This window comes from Taudactylus pleione, unplaced genomic scaffold (genome assembly GCF_031769625.1).
Source record: "Taudactylus pleione unplaced genomic scaffold, aTauple2 ptg000156l, whole genome shotgun sequence".
Taxonomy (NCBI): domain Eukaryota; kingdom Metazoa; phylum Chordata; class Amphibia; order Anura; family Myobatrachidae; genus Taudactylus; species Taudactylus pleione.
Genome location: NW_028284558.1, coordinates 19159165 through 19182090, shown reverse-complemented (window position 1 = coordinate 19182090; position 22926 = coordinate 19159165). Strand labels below are relative to the sequence as shown.

At 42.8% G+C, this 22926-nt stretch overlaps 1 protein-coding gene across 1 annotated transcript in view; it reads left to right on the top strand.

Moving 5' to 3' along the window:
- Nucleotides 1-22926, top strand: part of LRP1B (LDL receptor related protein 1B) — a 1691377-nt gene that overhangs the window by 1577669 nt on the left and 90782 nt on the right. Inside the window, exons 72-74 of the mRNA XM_088474914.1 lie at nucleotides 8990-9112; nucleotides 17149-17271; nucleotides 17519-17653. Of these exons, the coding sequence (XP_088331040.1) occupies nucleotides 8990-9112; nucleotides 17149-17271; nucleotides 17519-17653 (381 nt within the window). The remainder of the gene's footprint in view (nucleotides 1-8989; nucleotides 9113-17148; nucleotides 17272-17518; nucleotides 17654-22926) is intronic.

Here is a 22926-nt window from a genome sequence, read left to right as displayed (position 1 = left end):
TACTGTAAATGCAAATAGATGCAGACTCGCAGAGAGATGTATAGAGGCCTGTCAGTAGCTGAATCACTTGGGAGAGCCTTAGGGCTGTTGCAAATACATGCTAATAATGATGATGATGATTGCCAGCACTAGCTAATAATGTTTTATGACAGCAGTAAGGCAGATACGTTTATTACGCACCTCTCCTGACACTGAAACTAAGAAAAACAATCTTTAAGGAATAATTATTATGAACACAATTAAATATGGCAAGAAGTCACAGACCTTTTATTTTCTCCCCCCACACATAGTTTGCGGCTTCAACCCAAACATTAGTGTGTGAAATGAATTACATGAATTTACGCAACGCTGTATTGTTCTTCATAATAGGAGTCCCTGTCGTTTCAAAGCCTTTGTATCTTTGTGAATGTGTCACACACAGGGATGTGTACGTGGACAAAATATAGGCTCAAGTCTTCATTTTATACACTGTAACAAAAGAAACAAAATAGAATATTATGAAGGGAAAAAACCTTTCTATGTATTTCCCAGATATAATAAATAACGCTCTTTGCCTGCCTCTCACTGTGTTAAAAATATACTCCATTGCTTCTAAGTTCTTGTGAAAGAATAACTTAAGACTTGGAGCACAGCAGCCTATGGTTTCCCGAGACAAAGAAACTGCATTGATCTAACACTATGAGCGCAAAAGTGGCTAAAATATTGGGGAGCGGGGGGATGAAAACTCTCTTCAGTAAACAAAAGCACACAGAAATTGTTGAATAAGTAATATTTCTAAATCCATTCACTGTAAATTGTACAAGAATAAACCTGCCGCTCATCGTAAATATAGACATTTGGGCAGCTGTAAAAATTGCAGAATACATCTGAACGGCTGTAGTGCTCCATGACATTTATTAGTCACAGGTTTTCATACAAAAAAGCTGTTTTACAATAATGACTGTTCTTGTACCGGGAATATGAGCGACATTGTGCTAGAATATTTAATAATACATTTTAGAAAGTGAAATAACTCAGTGGCGCCGCAAGGGGGGTACCGAGGGGTGACACCAATGTGCAGACTCACCCTCACTGACAGGAGCCAGGTGCTGCACTGTAGCATTAAGTGCAGCACTTGGCTCCTGTCACTGAGGGAGCCACCAGCACTCCACCCTCTCCCCCCCAAGTAATAGGCACAGGGGTTTGGGCTGCGTGACTATGCCCCTTACTGCATGACCACACCCCCTTCCTCGTGGCCATGCACATTTTTGGTGCCACGCGCACAGCGTCCCTACCCGCCCCGGTTGACACCAAGGGACGCCACTGAAATAACTTCTAACAATAAAAGACCTGTGGACTAATTTATTAAAACGGTGCGATATGCACAGATAATACTTTACTTTTCTGATACTTTTACTTTTACAGTAAAAAAAACACAGAATCTAATTGGTTGTTGCAGATCACAGAACATTTGTGCTCAGTGCACCTCCTGGTCTAGTAGAGCCGTGAATGTTTCTGCCCCAGAACCATGCTGTTTGTCCAAAAAACTCTTTGCACCTTTTGGTTTGTGTATCCTGTTAGCTTGGAAGTCTGGGTAATAAGAGACTAAAGCCCCATACACAGTGGACGATGTGTGTACAGAGTGATGTCGGGGTGCTGGCATCGGCAACGACGAACAACAACGGGGGGGGGGGGGGGGGTAAGCCATTCGGCAGCATGGCATCGCTAATGATATCCCCAGATTGGACTGCATGTACAGATGACTGGGGATATCTTTAACGACACGCGGAAGCGCACATCTTTCGTCGGTAAGTGCATACAATATGGACGATTTAAAAGATATATCGTTCAAAGATATCATTATCGTTCAAATAAGTCGTCCAGTGTGTACGGGGCTTTAGCTTATAAAATAGATATTAATTTACTGATTTGTCCAATAAGCTGGTACACGATTTATGGTATCCTTGTGTATCAGGTCTCAGCTAATTGAGTAATGTGTAATACATATATATAAACAATAGAAAATGTAATCCATTCGTTTGTGCTGGGGGATGTAACCTTGCAGTCTTACTTGGTGAGGTGTTAAGGTGGGTGTCTAATCATTAAATTTGTTGTTGCCAAACTGTACAGAAATAAGACAGTGTTTCCCGTTCCTGTTTTGTCATGTGCAGAAAAATCTGTGTACAAACTACAGCTGGGTACACACTGATAGATATATCGGCAGTTCCATTGAATGGGCAATAAATCTTTAGTGCAATGCCGGGTGTATACGTCTGTGAACGACGCCGTTCACAGACATATCCGATCTGCTGTGCGGCACAGCAGATGACCAATATATCTGAAAGACATATCGGTCATCTGCTGGTGTGCACGAGCAACCCGCCGATTTCCCATACACATGCTGCAGGAACCCGGCTGTGACTGACAGCTCAACTGGGCGGGCGATTTAAATGCCCACCCAGTTGAGCTGCCAAGACCAGCACATCAGGCAGACAATTGGTAAGTGTGTCAGCCGACCCATCAACCTAGTGTGCTCAACTTAACATGCAGAGTCAGAAGCTGATTGTAGGTTCAGGGATCACGTTGAATATAACACATGGTAAATCCCCCAAGGAGGTACCTATACCTAGTACTAGCAAGGTTAAGGTGAGCAGTTAAAAAAAATTAAAGCATAAAATGGAAATTCTCAAAATAAAAAACAATAATTTAATCATACGTGCCTACACTCCCAGAAGTCATGGAAGGCTCACGATTTTTCAGGTAGACCCCCCGCATCCCCAAAAGTGTAGGCAAATCTCCAGCATCCTGCCCACTTTCTAGTGAAGTAGGCGGGATGGGGAGATTTAATGGGGAATTTGCGGGTCCGTAGGAAGGGGGCAGGACTAAATGACAAATTACGTCATTTAGCCCTGCCCCCTCATCGAGGACCCACGAATCGCAGACTTCCGAGAATGAACGGGGCCTAATTACGTCAAAATTCTGGCCCCGTCCCCCGAATCGACCTGCTGCAGGCTGCTCCCGGAAAGAATTTAATCAAAGGCCCGTATTCAATTCGGGGCAAAAAGTCGAGATCCACGAAAAAAGTATTGCCGATTACGACTTTTCGCCAGGCGGAAACTTATCTCCGTATTCAACTGCAAACACTTTTCGCGTACGCAAAAACGCAATGCAATGTAATAGGCGAAAAAGATTTGCCTATGAATAGGTGAAGAAAAAAAGTGCAAAATCGCTATTTTGGGGTGCAAAGGTGGGGAAACCACACTGCACCCTAGGGACAGCCCCCCAAATGATAACTGCATCCAAAAAAGTGAGGAACACCCCAAAGAAGCACTTTCAAAAAGGGGGGCGAAAATGTGCAAAGGGGTACAAACATAGAAAGTAGCGAAATAGTCTTTTGGGGGGTCTGCAAGTATGGTTGAGGTGTTTTTTTTTCATTCAGGTGTTTGCTGAAGGTGCGTTTTTTACGTTTCTTATAACTTGACTTTAGCAACTTTTAAATATGCTTGCACCCATTTTCAAGTACCCCGAATTTGACAGGACTACTTATTTTCTCCTAAAAATACTGCTTTATGCCATTCTTCACCACTTGTGCAAAGAGGCTAGTTATTGGCAACTTAAGAACCCCAAACTGTTTCATTAGGGCTAATCGGGCACAACTACATCGATCCCCAAAGTTTCCGTATCTTTTTTGGGGGGTTCAGGCTGATTTCCCCAATTCAGACACCACTTTCCACCTGTTCTGACATTGCGTATCTCTGTTTTCACGTCTTTTGGAATTGAATAGGGCGAATCGCGGGTATGCGCACAATAAGTTTCCTTGCTAAAATATACGATGTAGGCGAAAAGTCCGGCAGGCGAAAAAGTATTGAATACGGACCAAAGTCGTTAAGTATGATTTTAATAGCACTATCAAATATAACTACATATTTAAAGTGCTTATTCAGAGGATTATTAGTCTCTTTAGGGGAAAATTAAGGTGCACATGGTTCTCAATACCCTGTTGTTTCCTATAACCTGAGCAGTTAACATTTGCATAAATAAATCGTGAAATGCAGTGAAAAATCAGAGTTGGTGGAAGATCTGTGAAACAGCCATTTTGCTCTCTTGCACAGTCTTCTGGGTGTTCTTGTAGCTTTAAGAAACAGAAATTAAGCAGAGGAAGGTGTGTGAGCATGGAACGCACAAGGAACAGTATGAGATTAAGAACTACATGTAATAAACTACAGTTTTACTACATTATATAGCCTTAAGCAACATGCACACTACATTGACATCTTCAGCATGGATTTTTTGTCATTTCTATTTCATTCAAACGTTTTGTCATTGATAGCAATGTAGTTGTCAAGAAATATCACACAATGCTAATACTGATTCTGATGTATTCATTTTAGCGTTCTTGCTTTTGTTCATTATACGATTGGCCACTTTATTAGGTGTATCTACGTCTGTCTAACAGCGAGTTGCTACTCCATTTACCCTCCCCACAGGCTGGATTTTTTGAGGTGTTGGCTTAAAATGAACAATCATCCAATATTATGGGGGAGATGTATCAAACATTGGAGAGAGATAAAGTACTAACCAATCAGCTTCTGTCATTTTTCAAATACAGCCTGTAAAATGGCAGTTAGAAGCTGATTCTTTTGTACTTTATCTTCTTCCACTTTAGCTCTCTCCAAGGTTTGATACATCTCCTTCTATGACTTGTTACCCGAGGCCAAGAGATAATTTGTGGTGTAAACTCACAGTGCAAGAGAAATGATTCTGTCAAGTTCTTGCTGTCCGCTAATGTTTCAGATTGAATAACATCCTATGGCTGATGATTTATTAAGATCAAAATGCCTGTAAACAGGGTTTAAAGTGGTCTAGAGAGGTGGTAAAATTCATCCCCCACTCCTGTGGATGTTTATGCAATAAATGTGTAGTACAAAATGATCACCTCCATGTCCTGCGCCAATGCAATTTTAACACGCAGGTTGGTGGATCTACTTTGAGATTTTGCCTTGTCATTGCCAAAAGAGAAGTAACTAGGGTGCTCCTTGAAGTCTTGTAACTGAATACTTAGATTGGTACTTATATCGCTGCAGTTTTTAGCGCACAGATGCATTAACCACTTTGACAGAGTGAAATACATTTTAGATGTTTTTTAACACTCCTGACACCAGCTGAAAGACAAATGTTAGGCCACTGAGAAGAAAAACATTGTGTAATACGATATTTTTTATTTATCCATTTCTTAAAAGGACAAAGTATCTGTCGCGCTTTTTAAAGGACAATTTGTACAGATCTTATCCTGGTTGGCCACTTTCTAGCCCCACTCTATATGAGATTAGGAATTGATTCCAAGGTGAGCGATAATCACACAGCCACTGTGTCTCTGTACGCAGCAGCTGTGAGATATACAAATGCAGCAAGAGGTGTTTTGTGTAACTAGATACCTCCTGTTGGCTTCTGTGATCCGCTGTTGCTTACGAAGACACAGCATCGGATTACCATCAGGCAGGCACCAGCCATCTGAGCAACCCTAGGCTTACTCAGAATGGCTTCTAGAGCTCCGCTGCAGAGGCCAGTAAATCTGTGTCAGAAGACGCAGACAATTAATTATCCCTCCTGCAGAGCAGAAGGCTTGATATCTTATCTACCGTGTTTCCCCGATAATAAGACACTGTCTTATTTTGTTTTGGTTCCAAAAAACACCATAGGGCTTATTTTCGGGGTAGGTCTTATTTTAACTAACATTGACAGCAGTGCCCCTTATGCAGGCCCCCCTGTAGCAGTGCCCCTTATGCAGGCCCCCCCTGTAGCAGTGCCCCTTATGCAGGCCCCCCCATATAGCAGTGCCCCTTATGCAGCCTCCCTTGTGTAGCAGTGCCCCTTATGAAGGCCCCCCTGTAGCAGTGTCCTTTATGCAGGCCCCCTTATTGCAGTGCAAGACCCCCTGTAATTGATACCCCTCCAGTACAGTACGGTACTTACCTGAGTCGCTGCCGTCCGGGATGTTCCTCTCACTTGCGCGCTGACTGGATCTAACATGATCCGGCAGGCGCGGCCGCACAGGATCCTCAGCGCGCGGGTGATGTCATGGTCTCTGCAGCGTTCCCAGCTCAAAAAGAGAATAAGGTAGGTCTTATTTTCGGGGTAGGGCTTATTTTAGACCGGGCTACAAAAGTAAGGGTAGGGCTTATTTTCAGGGTAAGTCTTATTATCGGGGAAACACGGTATGTGGTGTACCTTCAGTGATCTCTTTTGAAGCTCTCACCTGTGTTACAACTCTTGATGAGCACACAAATAAGTTATTTGATGCTAAACTTCCTGCAATCCAAACAAGGTGATCAAGATGGAAATAATTATGATGCATCTGAATAATTACAGGGTAAAACTCTTACCAAGATCCTCCCTGTACTTCTTCCAACGAAGCCCTATTATTATCAGAAGCCCCCTGGTTCCTCTGCTCTTATTAATATACTACATTGTACTGTGACTTATGGCACAAAATACTAATGTGCATTTACTGTACATATAACATTAATTTACTACACATTCCAGGTTTTCAGGATATCCATACTTAAGCACAGGTGACCGCAGTCAGTTTGATTATAGCATCTATGCACAAGTATGGATAGCCTTGAAACCTGGACTGTTAGGGTGCCTTGAATCAGGGGCATATTTATAATGGGTGCAGGGTGTGTGGCGCACACGGGCCTCTGGGTCCGGGGAGGGCCCACACCGCACACCCTGCACCCAAATGTTTTAATACTCACCGCTCCGAAGTCCCGCGTCTGGTTGTAGCACTGGACAAAACACCTGAAAAATGGGCGCCACGTGGCCATTTTTTCGGCATTGTGCGTATCCGCACTAGTGAAATTGACCTGCGCATGCCCAGTAGACTGTGGGCACACTCTAGTGCTCAGAGTTTACTGCTGTGCTGATGCGGCCGGCCGCCGGGAAGAGAGGAGGGGGCCACAGACGGGGAATGCACTCCTCTCCTCTAAGAGGGCTCTGCCTTGAATACCGAGTTTCGGAACCCCTCTACTATACTATAGTGTTTTATTACATATAACAATAATATACTGTACTACACTGCTGCGACATATATCACATAATACAACTATACTATAATGTGGTATTAACAAAAAAATCTGTGTAGTACATAGGGGTTAATTAGTGTACAATAGTTAAATAGTTTACTAAAATAATAGTTATTACTACATTCAGTCATATATAAACTATATACAGTACATAAAGGTTACTTACTATGAGTTCATCATCTTCCAGCAGTAGCATTGATTGAAGGCAGCAGAGCTCCTTGTGGCAAGCAGACCATGTGCTGCAAAAGTAGCATCAGGCATCTGCAAGCTTATTCCTCCCTGTTTGGTGATTGGTTCCAGCTATTTATCAATCAGTGTGTGGAAACTCCATTCTGTTTGGTGAATGGCCAGCACCATCCATCAATCAGCTACTGCAGCCGTCTAATGGGTATGACAGAGACATACCCAGTAACTCTTGGGCTGCATTCTACTACATAGACATCACGATTGTAAACAGTCACATAAATTTGTACCCGCTCCTCAGCCAATACCTGAAGTTCTGCATAAGCTTTTTTTTTCATTTAAACCTCTGTCTACAGCATGATCAGTGGCGTATCCAGGGCAGGTCAGCCAGGGCTCATGCCCTGGGCGCAGTGGGACTGGTGGCGCAGGGGGGGGGCACCGCTGACCGCGGTCCAGGTCTGGTAAAGTCAGTCAGTGTAGTGCGGATCGCAGTGAGTGTGGTCTGCACTGCACAGTAACACACACATCGCCGCCGGTGCTGGGTAGTACACTCATACTACCTGGCCACGGTGTTTGTGTTTCAGCAGCCAGTGAGAGTCAGACAGACTCTCATTGACTGCTGTGCCCACTGCCGGAGCCGGGCTGGAGTTCACTCATGAGTTTTGCCTTCCGGCTCCTGCAATAGATGATGGAAGAGGCATCATGACGTCTTTCCCATATTACCAAGTGGGATGACGGAGGAGCGGACAGCGGCGGGGGCGGCAGGGGTGCAGATTCAGGTAAGTGTTTTGTGTATGTATGTCTCTGTGTGTGTGTGTTATGTAAGGGTCACTGTATCACTACTGGGGGCACTGCATAGGGTGGACCACTATTGGGGGCACTGTATAAGGGGCACTGCATAGGGGTCATCACTACTGGGGGTCCTGCATATGAGGGACCACTACTGGGGGTACTATATAAGGAGCACTACTGGGGGCCTGCATAAGGGGGACCAATACTGGGGGCAGTGCATAATGGGGGGTACTGTATAAGGGGCACTACTGGGGGCCTGCATAAGGCGGGCCACTAGTGAGGGCACTGTATAAGGGGCACTACTAGGGCCTGCATAAGAGGGACCACTACTGGGGACACTGCATAGGGGGAATGTATAAGGGACATTACATAGGGGGGCATGTTTGAAATTCCAATTGGACAATATCTGAGCCATATATTGGCTTAACTAGTCTAGATGATCTTACTTCCCTATTAACCCCATCTTGATATGCTTACTGAACTTGTCTATAGTGTTTCATATATTAAAGGACACCACTTCATTAAATGGAAACTTTCAAAACCTAAAAAATAAGAATAGACACTGACTTTGTTCATCTGGTGTATAGAATAATAACAATGATTTTGTGCAGATATTCCACTATTGAGAAACAATTGATACACATTCAAAACTTGCGATTAACTTTGGAAATTATTTACATACTATTGGCAAATATTCATCACTGTACAACTGTAATTTGTCAGACCAAGCTTACTATTCTGCCTAACATTCCTACATTAAATTGGACTATAAAAGTGAATACAACATTTAGTTTATGCCTAATTTCTTTCGTCTATTTTTTAAAAGTACACCTAATTGTATCCATAACTGCTTTCTATATTTACCTTATTTGAATTACAGTTGGCTCTTCTTGTTTTTTTATTCACAATTAATAATGAGAAAATAATTGTAATTGCTTCTCTCATTTAAGGGGAAAATATATGCAGAGCTGATGAATTCCTGTGCAATAACACTCTTTGTAAGCTGCGTTTGTGGCTTTGTGATGGGGAAGATGACTGCGGTGATAACTCTGATGAAGTGCCTGAAATGTGTGGTATGTTAATAATAGTCTTTATCAACTGGCTCATCTTACAACTCACTTTAGTCATTTGCTACTTATAATAGTGGTTACACATACTGTGATTTTGAAAGCCACTAGACTGTTTTAGATCTATTAAGATGAATACTGCAATATATGGGCCCAAAAAGACTACAGATCCTGTTCAGTTCAGATCAGAATTTATCAGATGCCAATTTGAGATGGATGAAAAATTTGGCCAAACAATGATTGCAGCTAATCATGTATGTGGTTAACATAAGACTGAGGTATTGGGGCCACTTGGGATCTATTTACAGTATTCTGCTCTTGTGCCAGATGGCCGAATGCATGTGTATGGACAAATGTAGCAGAGATCTATTGGGTTGAAAGGCCACATCAGTAGATGTTTGGGTAACTTTTACACTGGTCTTGAAAATAATATAAAGTCATCGCATACATACTGTGAAGCAGTCAACTTGACCAAAGTGTCAACATTTCCCTAAGCAGATCTCTATCCAAGAGTAACATAATTTGCATGTCTCCACCCATGAGGATCGTGAGTGGTGTCTGTAACTCATCATTTGTAATAGAACATACTTGATGTGTTACAATCTAGTGGCTGCTGTTCATTGCTGTACTTAACTCTTAGGGGTATATTTAGTAAATTACGGGTTTTTAGAGCTATTATCTTCTAGAAAGTGCTTGATAAATGTTAAGTAAAATCTGATTTGTTGCTATGGGCAACATCTCCACATCTAAAAACCCACACTTTCGTAAATATAACCCTTAGTGCTTAGTACAGTATTCAGTCTACTTCCAATCATCTGTAATTCAGTTTCTAAATTAGAATTTGTACTTCATTGAATTACATTAGTGCATTTAACAATTTTATTTTGTTTTACATTATTTATAAGCCACACAGGCAAGCAATGATTCGTAATGAGTATTCAAATATGTTAAAAATTTAATTAACTATTTGGATTTGTGATGGAACAATACACTGGAACAAATGACATGAATTAAGATCTGCTAATCAAAATGTGTTCATATCATTTATTAAAATCACCTGTTTCTTCCTGAAGTTTTATTTTTTTTGTAGGCTTTATGCTGCTTTGACAAGAGGTATAGCTAGGTTTTTTGGAAGACCAGTGATCCAGCTTTATAGTTCAGTTTATTATTCTCAGAGTTGCTGCTACTAGACACGTACACGTACTGTAGTGCAAATTTTAAAATGGGCATTTCTTATTTTTATTAGTAAGCTAAAGCCTATTTTACTGAGAGAATTGGAGCAATCCAGCAACTTCCAAAGAGTGATTAGCATTTCAGATAATGTAGCAATAAACACTCTTTTCTTCTTCGGGGTCCATGGGGTCCACAGCCATTACGTTGGGGTATAAATCCCGGTCACCAAACAGTTAATGCAAACAAGTTATCTGCTCCCAGGATGCACTGGGGTTCCTCCTCATATACCCCACCCCGTGCCTCAGGTAGCCAGTTCTTCCTGTTTGGTGTGTTTCACCACATAGACAGTGGGACTGCTGGAGCAGTCCTGCAGACGAGTAAAAAAAAAAAAAGAGAGAGTTTACTCTCTATCTCAGTGGGTGCTCTGAGCTGTCCTTGAAGCAGCCTCGCACCTGATTGGAGGTGCACCGGCCACGCGCTGCAACTACCTCCTCCGGCACCGCACCGCTAGCCTTGGCAGGTCCATGGCAGGGGATTCGGCAGGGGCTCTCAGGCCCTGGACCGCAACCGGATCAAGGGGATGGAAGGTAAGCAAGTGGTTGCAGTTGCCGCTGATGCCGGGACCACGTGGCGGTCCAGCCTCCGGCGGTGAGACTGGCTGGAGGCGCGCTGTAGTCTAGAGGCATAGGGCTTCTCTCCTAGCCTAGACCACCGGGATTTGATGTTCCTGACAAGCCGGGGCTTGTGGCGGCGGCCAGGTCAGTTTACCGGGCAGGCCCAAGCTGCATAGGGGAGGTACGCTTCCCCGGCGGCCCCTCCTCCAATCCACACGCTAGTTCTGTCCTCTGGCACAGTGATTGTGGATTGCTCCTCTCAGCCTCCATATAGGGCAGCCAGAGTGTATGTCAGTTGCTCTCTGAACGCTGCTCCTAACAGGACGCTGGGCAGTCTCCCTGTATGCCTTGCTTACTGCTGGTTTTGGTATTTTACAGGGCTCTATCCTACCTAAGCTTAGGCTGATTGTGGTAGTGAGAGCTTATATGCATATGTCTTGTGGAGTATTTATGCATGACATGTGATTGTTGTTTATGGATACTGTTTTTTCTGTAAAAGAACTGTAATTCCTGTATACTGTCACTGTCTCTCCCCTTCCCTTGCTACAGGTGTGTGGGTTGAGAGTAGAAAGCAGCACATAGACACTCGGAACCAGTGGCATAGTGATATGTCTAAGGAGTCTGAGGGTCAGGTGGCGGGAGCTCCGTTGCTGATATCCTGTATAGCCTGCAAGGCAGGATTGTCCCCACAGGACTTTCTACAAAATGGGCTTTGTGGGAACTGTTTCAGACAGCCACCACACCAATTAAGTTTGCCTGTTTCAGGCCCTGAGCCCCCTTGGGCATCCCTTTCTCAGGTTATGGCTCAGGTGGCGGAATGGCTGGCTGCCCCGGTACCACCAGTTTGGGGTTTGCCTCAGCAGATGCATCCTATGCCCATTATGTGGCCGCCTTGGATGGACCCTGGTGCTGGTAAGGTCATGGCATCATCCTTGGGGGTTTTTCAGCCTCAGGCTGTCAAGCCAAAGCAGCCTAAATCTAGGCGCCATGTATCTCCTCTTATGGCTGAGTACTCCAGTGCCTCCGAGGAGGAGGAACAGGCACAGGACTTTTCACAGGAGTCTAGCTCCGATGAGGGTGATGATCATTTCCCAGTAGCCGATGTCCCCTTTCTGATAAGGGCGGTAAAATCGGTGTTAAATATCGAGGAGGGGGATCTTCCACCTAGGAAAACTCCCCTGTTTAAGCACCAGAAAGTGGTTAAGGCAGAATTCCCAAAGTCTGAACATTTATCAGAACTTATGGAGGAAACCTGGGTCCGTCCGGATAAGATAAGCCATTCTTCTAAAAGAATGGTGCTTCTATATCCTTTTCCAGCAGAGGACTGTGCCAAGTGGGAGAATCCACCGTCAGTTGATGCGCATGTGGCACAGCTGATTAAACGTACCACTCTGCTAATCCCAGCAGTTTCGCTGAAGGAAACCACGGATAGGAGACTGGAGATTTGTCTAAAATCAATTTTTTCGCTGGCAGGAACGGCCACCCGCCCAGCTATGGTCACCACCTGGGTAGCAAGAGCTATTAAGGAGTGGGCCAAAACTCTAACAGAGTATTTACCAGATTCCTCTAAGGAGCAACTTGATATGATCTCCTTTATTAGAGAAGGGGCCTCTTATTTGGGAGACGCCGCCTTGGATGCAGGGATCCTTTCCTCTAAGGTTTCAGCAGAGTCCGTGGTGGCACATAGGATCCTCTGGTTGAAGGATTGGAAGGCAGATGCAGGGTCCAAAAAGGCCCTAGAATTCCTTCCATTCACAGGAGCTGTTCTCTTTGGTCCAGAATTGGACAAAATTGTAGCCTCCATGGCAGCCTCAAAGACGGCAGGTTTGCCATCAGCAACCTCTTCTAAATTGAGGAGGGAGTCCTTTCGGGGGTTTCGGCCGCAGGGCAAGGCCAAAGGTAAGCCCTCAGCGAGGCTTCCACCAAAAAAGGCAGGACCCAGGAAGCCTTTGCAAAACAAACATCCAGGATCTAGGGTCCAGGATAAACCAGTGGCATGATGGGACGGGCCTCCCCATGGGGGATCCCAGGGTAGGGGCCAACCACTTTGGTTCTCAGAGCTCTGGCACCTCACAATGGAGGATGCCTGGGTTCGAGGAGTTGTTTCCTGGGGAATACGCCCTGACATTTTGGAGGACTCCTCCACAAAGGTTCTTTTGTGTAATCCCACAGGTGGGTTCAGAAAAAGCTTTGGCCATTCAGAAGGCTATTCTTGCCTTGCTAGCATCAGAAGTAGTGATTCCGGTGCCAGTGAATCAGCTCCGAGAGGGGTTTTACTCCAATGTGTTCTTGATTCAGAAGCCGAATGGGTCATACCGGCCTATTCTGAATCTGAGGGAGCTCAACAAATTTGTACGAGCCCCGAGGTTCAGGATGGAAACATTGCAATAGATTGTGTTGGCGATGAAACAGGTGGACTATATGGTATCCCTAGATATACAGGATGCCTACCTTCACATCCCAATCACACAGGCTCATCAAAAATTAATTCGTTTTGCGGTAGGGGAGGAACACTTTCAGTTCCAGGCCCTGCCGTTTGGCCTGTCCACAGCCCCTCGGGTATTCACCAAGGTGATGGCAGTGATGATGGCATGCCTCAGACGTCAAGGCGTCAGGATTTTGCCTTACTTGGACGACCTCCTATTGCTGGGGCAGTCCCCACAGCAGGTACAGGATCATTTGAGGCTGACAGTATCATGTCTGTACAGTCATGGCTGGATCATAAACTGGCAAAAGTCGTCACCCTGTCCAGTGCGACAGATGTGTAATTTGGGAGCGAGATTGGACTCCGTGGTGCAGAAAATATATCTGCCGGAGGAGAAGATCCTGGCCCTACAATCACGAATACGCAGTTTGCTTCGCAACAGGCAGATATCCGTTCTAGTTGCCATGCAGGTCCTGGGGTCGATGGTGGCCACCTTCAGGATGGTGGAATACGCTCAATTCCACTCCAGACCACTGCAGCAATTAGTTCTGTCTCGCTGGAACAAGGATCATCGCACGATCAGGTCTCAGCTGCTGCGTCTCTCTCCAGAGGTACGGTTGTCCCTGACCTGGTGGTTGCAGACAAAGCATCTCAGGCAGGGTCGCCCCTTTTGGGTGCCGGATTGGACATTAGTCAAAACCGACGCCAGTCTTCAAGGTTGGGGGGAGATGACGGGGTGACACACTTTCCAGGGAAAGTGGTCAGTGGCGGAAAGCCAGCTACCGATAAACATCCTGGAACTAAGAGCTATATTCAAAGCGTTAGTGCAGGCTCAGGAAATCATAAAGGGCAGGTCGGTGCAGATACAGTCGGCCAATTGCACTGCGGTCGCCTACCTAAATCATCAAGGGGGCACAAGGAGTCGGGCTGCCTTGGCAGAGGTATCAAAGATCCTGGTATGGGCAGAGACTCATCTGCCCACGATATCTGCCATGTTCATTCCAGGAATCCTGAATTGGGAGGCCGATTTTCTCAGTCGGCAAGAGATAAATGCAGGGGAGTGGGCCCTACATCCACAGGTTTTTTGGAACCTTGTGGACAGGTGGGGCCTACCAGAAATAAATCTGATGGCATCAAGAAGGAACAACAAGGTTCCCAGGTACGGATCCAGGACAAGAGATCCGAGGGCCGAGTTTGTAGACGCACACTGACAGTAAAGTGGCGTTACAAGCTGGTATATCTGTTTCCCCCGTTTGCTCTTCTGCCCAGAGTTATCAGAAAGATCAAACAAGAGGGCATCACCGTCACTTTAATAGCTCCGGCATGGCCAAGACGGCACTGGTTCACAGATCTACAGTCTCTCTCCATAGACACTCCATGGCCTCTGCCATTGAGATCGGATCTGTGCTACAGGGTCCCTGCTATCGCTGACGGCATGGCTCTTGAGGCCTCCGTTTTGAGGAAGAAGGGGTTTTCTGAGTCTGTTATATGGACGATGTTGAAGGCACGGAAACCATCCTCAGCCCGTATATACTATAGGGTTTGGCATACTTTCTTTCAGTGGTGTGAACTGAAAGGGTATGATCCACAGAAGTTCCTGATATCCAGAGTGCTTGATTTTCTTCAAAGAAGTCTGGAAAAAGGGCTCCGCCTGGCCTCTTTAAAGGTACAGGTGTCAGCTCTTTCAGTCTGGTTTCAACATAAAATTGCTCTGAGACCGGATATATAGACCTTTTTTCAGGGGGTGTTGAGGATTCAACCTCCCTTCATTTCCCCGGTTGTTCCGTGGGACTTGACTCAGAAGGTTTTACAGGCTCCTCCGTTCGAGCCTTTGAATTCAATAGACATCAAGTGGCTAACAGCAAAGACGTTATTCCTCCTTGCTATGGCATCTGCTCGTAGAGTGTCGGATTTAGCTGCGCTTTCCTTCCGGGAGCCGTTCTTGGTATTTCATCAAGATAGAGCAGTGCTACGTACTAGGGAGGGTTACCTTTCGAAATTGGTGTCTAGATTTCATATTAATGAAGAAATAGTAGTTCCAGCATTTCAGGGCACAAGTCTCTCACAAGGTGAGGCTTGCCTGGATGTGGTCCGTGCATTAAGAATTTACGTTAAACGCACGAGCAAATGGAGGAAGTCTGATTCACTTTTTGTGCTTTATGGTTGTCATAAGCGTGGCTGGCCAGCCAGTAAACAGACACTGGCCAGATGCATTCGCATGGCAATTTCATTGGCTTATACACAGGCTGGTATGCGGGTGCCGGATTCAGTGACGGCACAATCTACTAGGGTGGTAGGTCCATCATGGGCTGCCCGCCGGGGTGCTTCTGCTGAGAAATTATTTAAAGCAGCCACATGGTCTTCCATCCATACCTTTGTCAAATTTTATTCCTTTGACACCTTTGCCTCTCAGGATGCCTCCTTCGGGCGTAGGATTCTCCTCTCTTCCGAGAGTCAGGAGCGTCCCCGCCCGTAGGGTTAGTGCTTTGGGATATCCCCAATGTAATGGCTGTGGACCCCATGGACCCCGAAGAAGAAAATAAGAGTTATGGTATAACATACCTTTGTTAACGCTTTTTCTTCGAGGTCCATGGGGTCCACAGGACACCCACCCAGACGGACTGTATGAGTATGGGTCCTTTTCTTTCTTACCCTTTGTTTGTCTCTGCCTGCTTGAGCTTGGTAATGAACTGGCTACCTGAGGCAGGGGGTGGGGTATATGAGGAGGAACCCCGATGCATCCTGGGAGCAGAGAACGCATTTGCATTAACTGTTTGGTGACCTGGATTCATACCCCAACGTAATGGCTGTGGACCCCATGGACCTCGAAGAAAAAGAGTTAATAAAGGTATGTTATACCATAACTCTTATTTTTCCGTACTATTTCAAAATGAGCAGAGACGAGTATTATACAAACTGTACTATTGATGCGCATTGTGAATGACACATGAACATGCTGCTCATCTCAGTAAATGTACTCCACCTGCATACTGTTGGTGGAGCAACCTAAACATTTAAAGTTAATCTTCTGCCTACATACGCTGGAGGCTGCCATTTCCTGGGCTAACACAATACTTATAAGATTGCCACCAATGAATTTGTATCTGGTCAACATTAAAAAGGTCGACTTTGTCAAACGTTTGATATGGTCATTGGGTTGACCACCAATAAGTAAACAAGTACTCAGGTTGACATGGTTAAATGGTCGACACGTTCAAAAGGTCGATATTTCACATGTTAATACGAAAATTTTTACGTGGTTTCTTGATGATTTGTAAGGTTGAGCTAAAATAACAATGTTAAATGTCAACCTTTGGAATGTCAACCTAAATACATTCCTACACATTGGTGGTCGACCTAATGACCATGTCGACCTTATTGCTGACATTCAGAACCTTCTGAATGTTGCCCTTCAGAGCTGTGGACTAGTCATACCACCTCTATGAATTTGCAATGAACCAATGCTTCGTATATTTAAGTGAATTAAGTATTTAATATGTACTTAGCATGTAGTACTTTTAATGTTGGGGTTCCTAATTAGTTGATAGGTTGCATTCTAATGAATTTTGTTCCAGACCACAAAATGTCTACCTTGATATAAAAACTATAAAAAGAAATAAATGGACTGTTAATGTTATAGATTAACTGCATTCAGTTCTTCAGAGCTGACACCTCGGACCCTGGGACCAATGTCTAGCAACACCATTGGCCAATGTGTTAAATTAGAGACTGCTCATCTCACAAATTCATACTACATTGTTCAATGTTTTCCCATGTTGTCAGTAGCAAATAATATTTACATATGTATATGTGCAATTTTTGTTTCTAAGTCAAATTTGCATGCCCACCAACAAGGCCTTTCCGATGTCATAATAACCGAGTGTGCTTGAGGAAGGAGCAGACTTGCAATGAACTGGATGAATGTGGAGATAACTCTGATGAGGCTCACTGTGGTACGTGAAATTTACCCTATGCAGTTCAGGGACTAAATGAATGTAATTTGAGAGGAACCTTCGGTGAAAACTATAATTGACCTTAATTGAAAGTTTATGTGTGCTATAAATTAGGCTCTGAAACAATTATATTTGAAACGCATGAGAAACCTTTCTGCTTCTTGGTCAGTGGTTGTGCATGCTGGATGCATTTTAATGAGTGTGCAATGCTAATTGTGATTTATTTTGTTTATGTGAAATGTAATAGGAATGAGACAGAAAGTTAAACCATGCAAGAAGGATGAATTCACCTGCAATAGTAAAAAGTGCATATCATCGGATCTACAGTGTGACCAGTTTGACGACTGTGGAGATGGAAGTGATGAGCAAGGCTGCAAAATAGGTACAATTTGTGTTTTTTGCAACAAGACAGCCATCTTGTTTAGCAGTGGTCCCCATTGCTTAAGGTTCCTACACAGCTGGTATTGTACTTTGTAGATAAAAATGGCACTTGGTGCCAATGCTGCTTTTTTATATCAGTTGTCCTAGTGCAAAAATCAACATTAACAGGTTGAAAAACCTGTTTGAAATACAAGAGGTCATTTGAGACCGTATCCCATATACAGAATATATCAGGTTTTCTTAAGAGAGTGATAAATTAATTTAAACATGTTTCTTTACTTTCCACTGGTACAAATTACAGTGTTCAGGCGCTGAATAGTTTTATAGCATGTGTCAAGTTTAGTGTCAGGGTAAATCTTTCAGTGGGTTTTGATTTAAAGATCAAAGCTGCTATTTCACATTCACATGTCACAAGGCTATGTATTACTGAGCTGAATATTATGCATGAAAGAATTGTGCTTATATCTAACTAAATATGTCCAACATTGTTTCTTTCACTCCTCTGCCGAAGGTTGTCATGAAAGTTGCTTCTTGAATTAAGTAGGCAGAGTGTGAGTGCCAGCTTTACAAACTTGCTGAGCAGAAACACAGTGTATGGATTGGTATTTTTGTACACAGTGGCAGGGTCAGTGATGCCCAAGTTCCCCAAATACCTATAGAATCTTTTTTTTTTGCCTGTATGCAATTTCATCAAGACAGTGTCCAAAATATGCGTAAGGAGCTTCAGTTATCTGTAAAATGAAGTTGGGAGGTACAGTAATATCTCAGTTTTAACAGCAGCGCAGCGCAATGTCAGGGTAACACCACACAAAATATTTAACTCCCATTATATCAGTTTTAGGGCAAGTGGTTCTATAAGGCTAGGACTAATGTAAGAGTAAGACTATTAGGCATGATATACTTATTATTTTATTATTTAGCCAAGGAGATCACCTTGACCAAGAGAAAGGGTTTGTCCTTTTTGAGGCTTGTTTTCTCTTGCCTTCCTATGTCAACATGGAGCTGACACTGAAGTCCTTTCTGATGTGGGCTCAGGTCATGTTCAGCCTTGTTGATGTCAATATTAGTAGGATAAAAACACCACAGACCAAACTTGGAAGGGCGATAAATAAATAACAATTTGACATGCAGGAGATGCAGATACAAAGTTAATGAGACGTGGAATAATGCAATTAATGTCTGTAAGCAAAGAGGGAGTTAATTCCATGCCTAGCCAAACTTAATTAAATTGAAATATATTGCTTTTCAATCCACACTTCACACATTTACGACAGCCAAACAGTACAATTTCAAGCACTTATAGAAATAAAGAACCAAATTATATTTAAAAGAAAACATTTAATATTTTTTTTAGCGCAAATAATTTTGTTGAAATAGTTTTTTTTCCATTAAATAGCAAAATTTAGAAAATAGAATATATTTACAGTACAACAAATTCCAGTGTCTCCACCATTTTGTATCCATATTTATCAGTAAGCACATAGGAGCTTATTCAGACCCAGTCGTTAACTCTATGAGCTCGCAACCAGGTCGATGTTGCTCCAGTGCGCATGCGTAAGACAAGCTGGCTCCGTCGTGCGCTTGCGCGAGACCCGGCTAACAATGGGTGATCCGTCGTTAGGGGTTTTGTAGCAGATGGGGCGAGCTGTCGGTGTTGAGTGACAGCTCGCTCCGTTTGCTGGGCGGGCTGGGGGCGTGCCCGGCCAAATGGAGGCCTTCCTGTTGTAACGCTTGCCGTTTGGGGGCGGCCCCACTGACATCATCAGTGATGTCAGTGGGTAGCTTCCTGCTGAAACAGAGCAGGAAGCTACCTGGGGCTTAAGGTTGACGAGACCCTACCTTAGGGTCTCGTCGTTAGCCCCGATGGTCGCGATGGTCTTGACCATCACGACCATCACCTTAGCGGTCGTTAGAGCTGTGGGTGTTAACACACAGCTCAGGATGCAAGCGGCCGCCCTGTTTCAGAACGACCGCTTGCATCCTACGACCGCCTCTGAATGAGGCCCATAATTCCATGGCTTCTAATCAGTAGTAGAGGTTCACATTGGTATAATACCTAAATACTGTATAGTAAATGTTTAGCATAAGTGATTCTTAAGTGTTAAGTGTGCACACTGACTCCAAGGAATGTCATATTCCTGAGCCTTGTTTTATGTAACTGTGATGTATAATAAGATTGATGTTTAATAAATATATCGGTCAGCCAATAATGAGACATTAGTGAATGCTCTGCAATAGACAGTATATGCACATCTCTAATTGGAATGTGACCTAACTCTATTTCCCATAGGAAGCTCCTTCTGTTAGGACTGTAATAATGAGATATACAGAGCAGAAGACTTTAGTTGAAGAAACATTATTAATTCCTTATTCTCCAACCCAGTTAGCCTATCCAGGTCTGAAAGGGCATACCTAAGCTGTAAAAATGTATTAAAGAGTGAATTACTGTAGTAAACTGAAATTCTTTCTTCAGTTGTGAAAAGAATATAAAAATATTACAGTTATACAGCATTTGCCAATATAATACCCAGCAGCACTGCCATTGTCCAGTATTTCAAAGTTGATATAGTCATCAGTAGCCTGCATTGCGCCAAATGGGAGTGGGCCAGTTAAAACCTTTAAGCAACACAAATATCTTTTGATCTCTTCCAGACTTGACCTATGAGATATAGTATTACAATAATTTCATTAAATTAACCATTGCGTGATTGGATGGGAAAATCTAACAAAGCATCTGGGGTTAAATCCCAAGAATTTTCATGTGTTCATGTCTGGATGTTACGATTCAGTTGCTATAACAGCCCTCCTCCCCCATCCTCCTCATCATCATTCTCTGCTTTTTGCAAGATCTTACACTGTAGACTAGGGGAGACAATTTGTTATTAGCAGTAGGTCTGAATAATTGTATTAATATCCCTGAAATCCTTATTAGTTAATCATTTTGGAAAATTATGTAGTAAATTAGCTTCAGAAAAGTTTTGCAGAAATTAATTTTACCCACTGTAGACAAATCTATCTTCTCCTGTGCTCACACCTGATCTCATGTCATCTGTAGGAGAAGCTATTAGTTCAGTGAATATTCACTGGTTCAGTGGTTCCTACCATCCTCTATAAATATTTTAGCAATGCTTTCAATAGACCGAACAAAAGGGGAAGATAATCATGGTGAGAACAACACTTTCCCTCTGCTCAACTTAAACATGGAGAAATTTACAAAGGTCCTAAGTGATACAATAGCCTGGCATATTTAGGGCCACACAAAAATGTCTCACTCCACCTAATGAAATTGTCATGGGACACATGTAATCACCTAACATTTACAGTTATCAACTATACTAGAATAAAGCCAGACTTTTGACCAAAAACACACATAACTGATTGACAGGAACTGAAAACCAAATAGCTTAGTTTCCATTATATATTTTTAACAACAAAAAGGCACTAGTGTCCAGCAATAGATGCTGCACCAAGTATGGCAGGTACAAGTGCACTCTAGATAGGTGACAGGTGCATGCAATGCGGGAGCAATTATGGATGAATTGTATACAACTAAACTGTAGAGATGAGTGGTTTGACTTTGGTTTGAATCTTCCCTCCAATTTCAGATCTCAAAACAAGGCAAAATGTCATCTTTCACGGACATCTGTGCTAAGATGTCCGTGAAAGATGATGTTTTGCTTCTTTTTGAGATCCAAACTTGGTGGGAAGATCTGAGCCAAAACCAAACTGCTCATCTTTACTGAACAGCAAGTCCATGGTTATAGAACATTAATAATGTATTCATACAGGAAATTTGAAGTGCAAACCATAATATGAAACTTTTACCTTTTTAAGAAATGTTTGGTACATATTATTATAGTGCCGCCTAAAACTGAGATATTTATGTCATGTACTATGGTAATGTACTTTTTGTTCGTATTTTTTATTCTGTATATTAATGCACAGTTGAATAGATGAACATTGAAAATGTTATTAGGAAGGTGAATTGCTTACTTTTCATCTCTTTAGCATTGTACAAAACTGTTTTATTTATAAACAGTAGAATTAGCCTGCTTAAAGAACATATAGGTATTAGTATAAAATATAATAATTAATTTTTTTATGATTTAAGTTATAACCATTTTTCTAGTATGCTCTATTTAACCAAATGTTATAACTTAAATGAAAATAAAAAAAGTGTGTAGAAAAAAATAAAATGATAACAATCAGTATTTTTTGTGGTGGTACTCAGGGGTACGCCGCACTGGCTCTCTTTTTGATTCAATTTGTAATTATTATAACTAGTTCCACAAATGGGAAAAAAATTGTGAATTATTTCAGAAATAAATTAAATGTGAATCTGCTCACTTAGCCAGAGTATGGAAGTTACTAGAAGTCTTGCATCCACTTGTAACTTTAACAGAGTAGCAGCACATTTTTCCTTAATTAGTAAGACAGGTCTTCTAGAAATAATCTATATAAACACTATAAAGCTGAAGAGCAATAAAAATGATGTCATGCCATAGGCCTTTAGGGGCCCACTTATCAATGAGTTTTATCATATGCAACTAGTTTTGAAACAGCTCCTAACTGTCATCTGTTTGAATAATGACAGTTGAGTGCTGATTGGCTGGAGCACCTTTATCATGCGCAACAAGTTTAAAAACTCGTTGCATATGATAAAACTCATTGATAAATGGGCCCCTACAGTTGGTATGAATTCTGCCCCGGCCACCAGTGTCAGTAATTCCAGAGAGTCCCGACATACTGTAACACACATCTACAGCGTCCAAACACTTCTGTCATTTCACATACTTTATTATCGCATATCATCTCATGATCAAAACACAGACAATTAAGCCCAAACAGTGCAATTGATGTCCTTTATATATTGTCCCCTGACAAGTGCTTACTTTAGCATGTTCACAGTTTGCATAAACAGTACTAAAAACAGCCATCAGTAAATCCTCGTGTAGCTGTTTGTTACACTATAACGTGTCATTTACAATTTAGTCATTTTTGTAGCATCTGTAGTGATATTTTTAGAGCAGAGAGAAGAGATTGGCATGCAGCACCTCTACAAAGATAAAAAGACACAATCTGAGGATATGCAAAGATGCCTGGGATAGATATTTTGGTTTATGTAGATTAAAAAGTTTTGCTCACCATGTGGATGAACAAGATAAGGATCCTGAGAATAATAATAGATTTAAGAATTATCCCTAATTGGCCAAGATCCATATCCAGATTAAACTAAAAGTTGACTGTTCAGTATTAAACATTAAGGGCCTCATT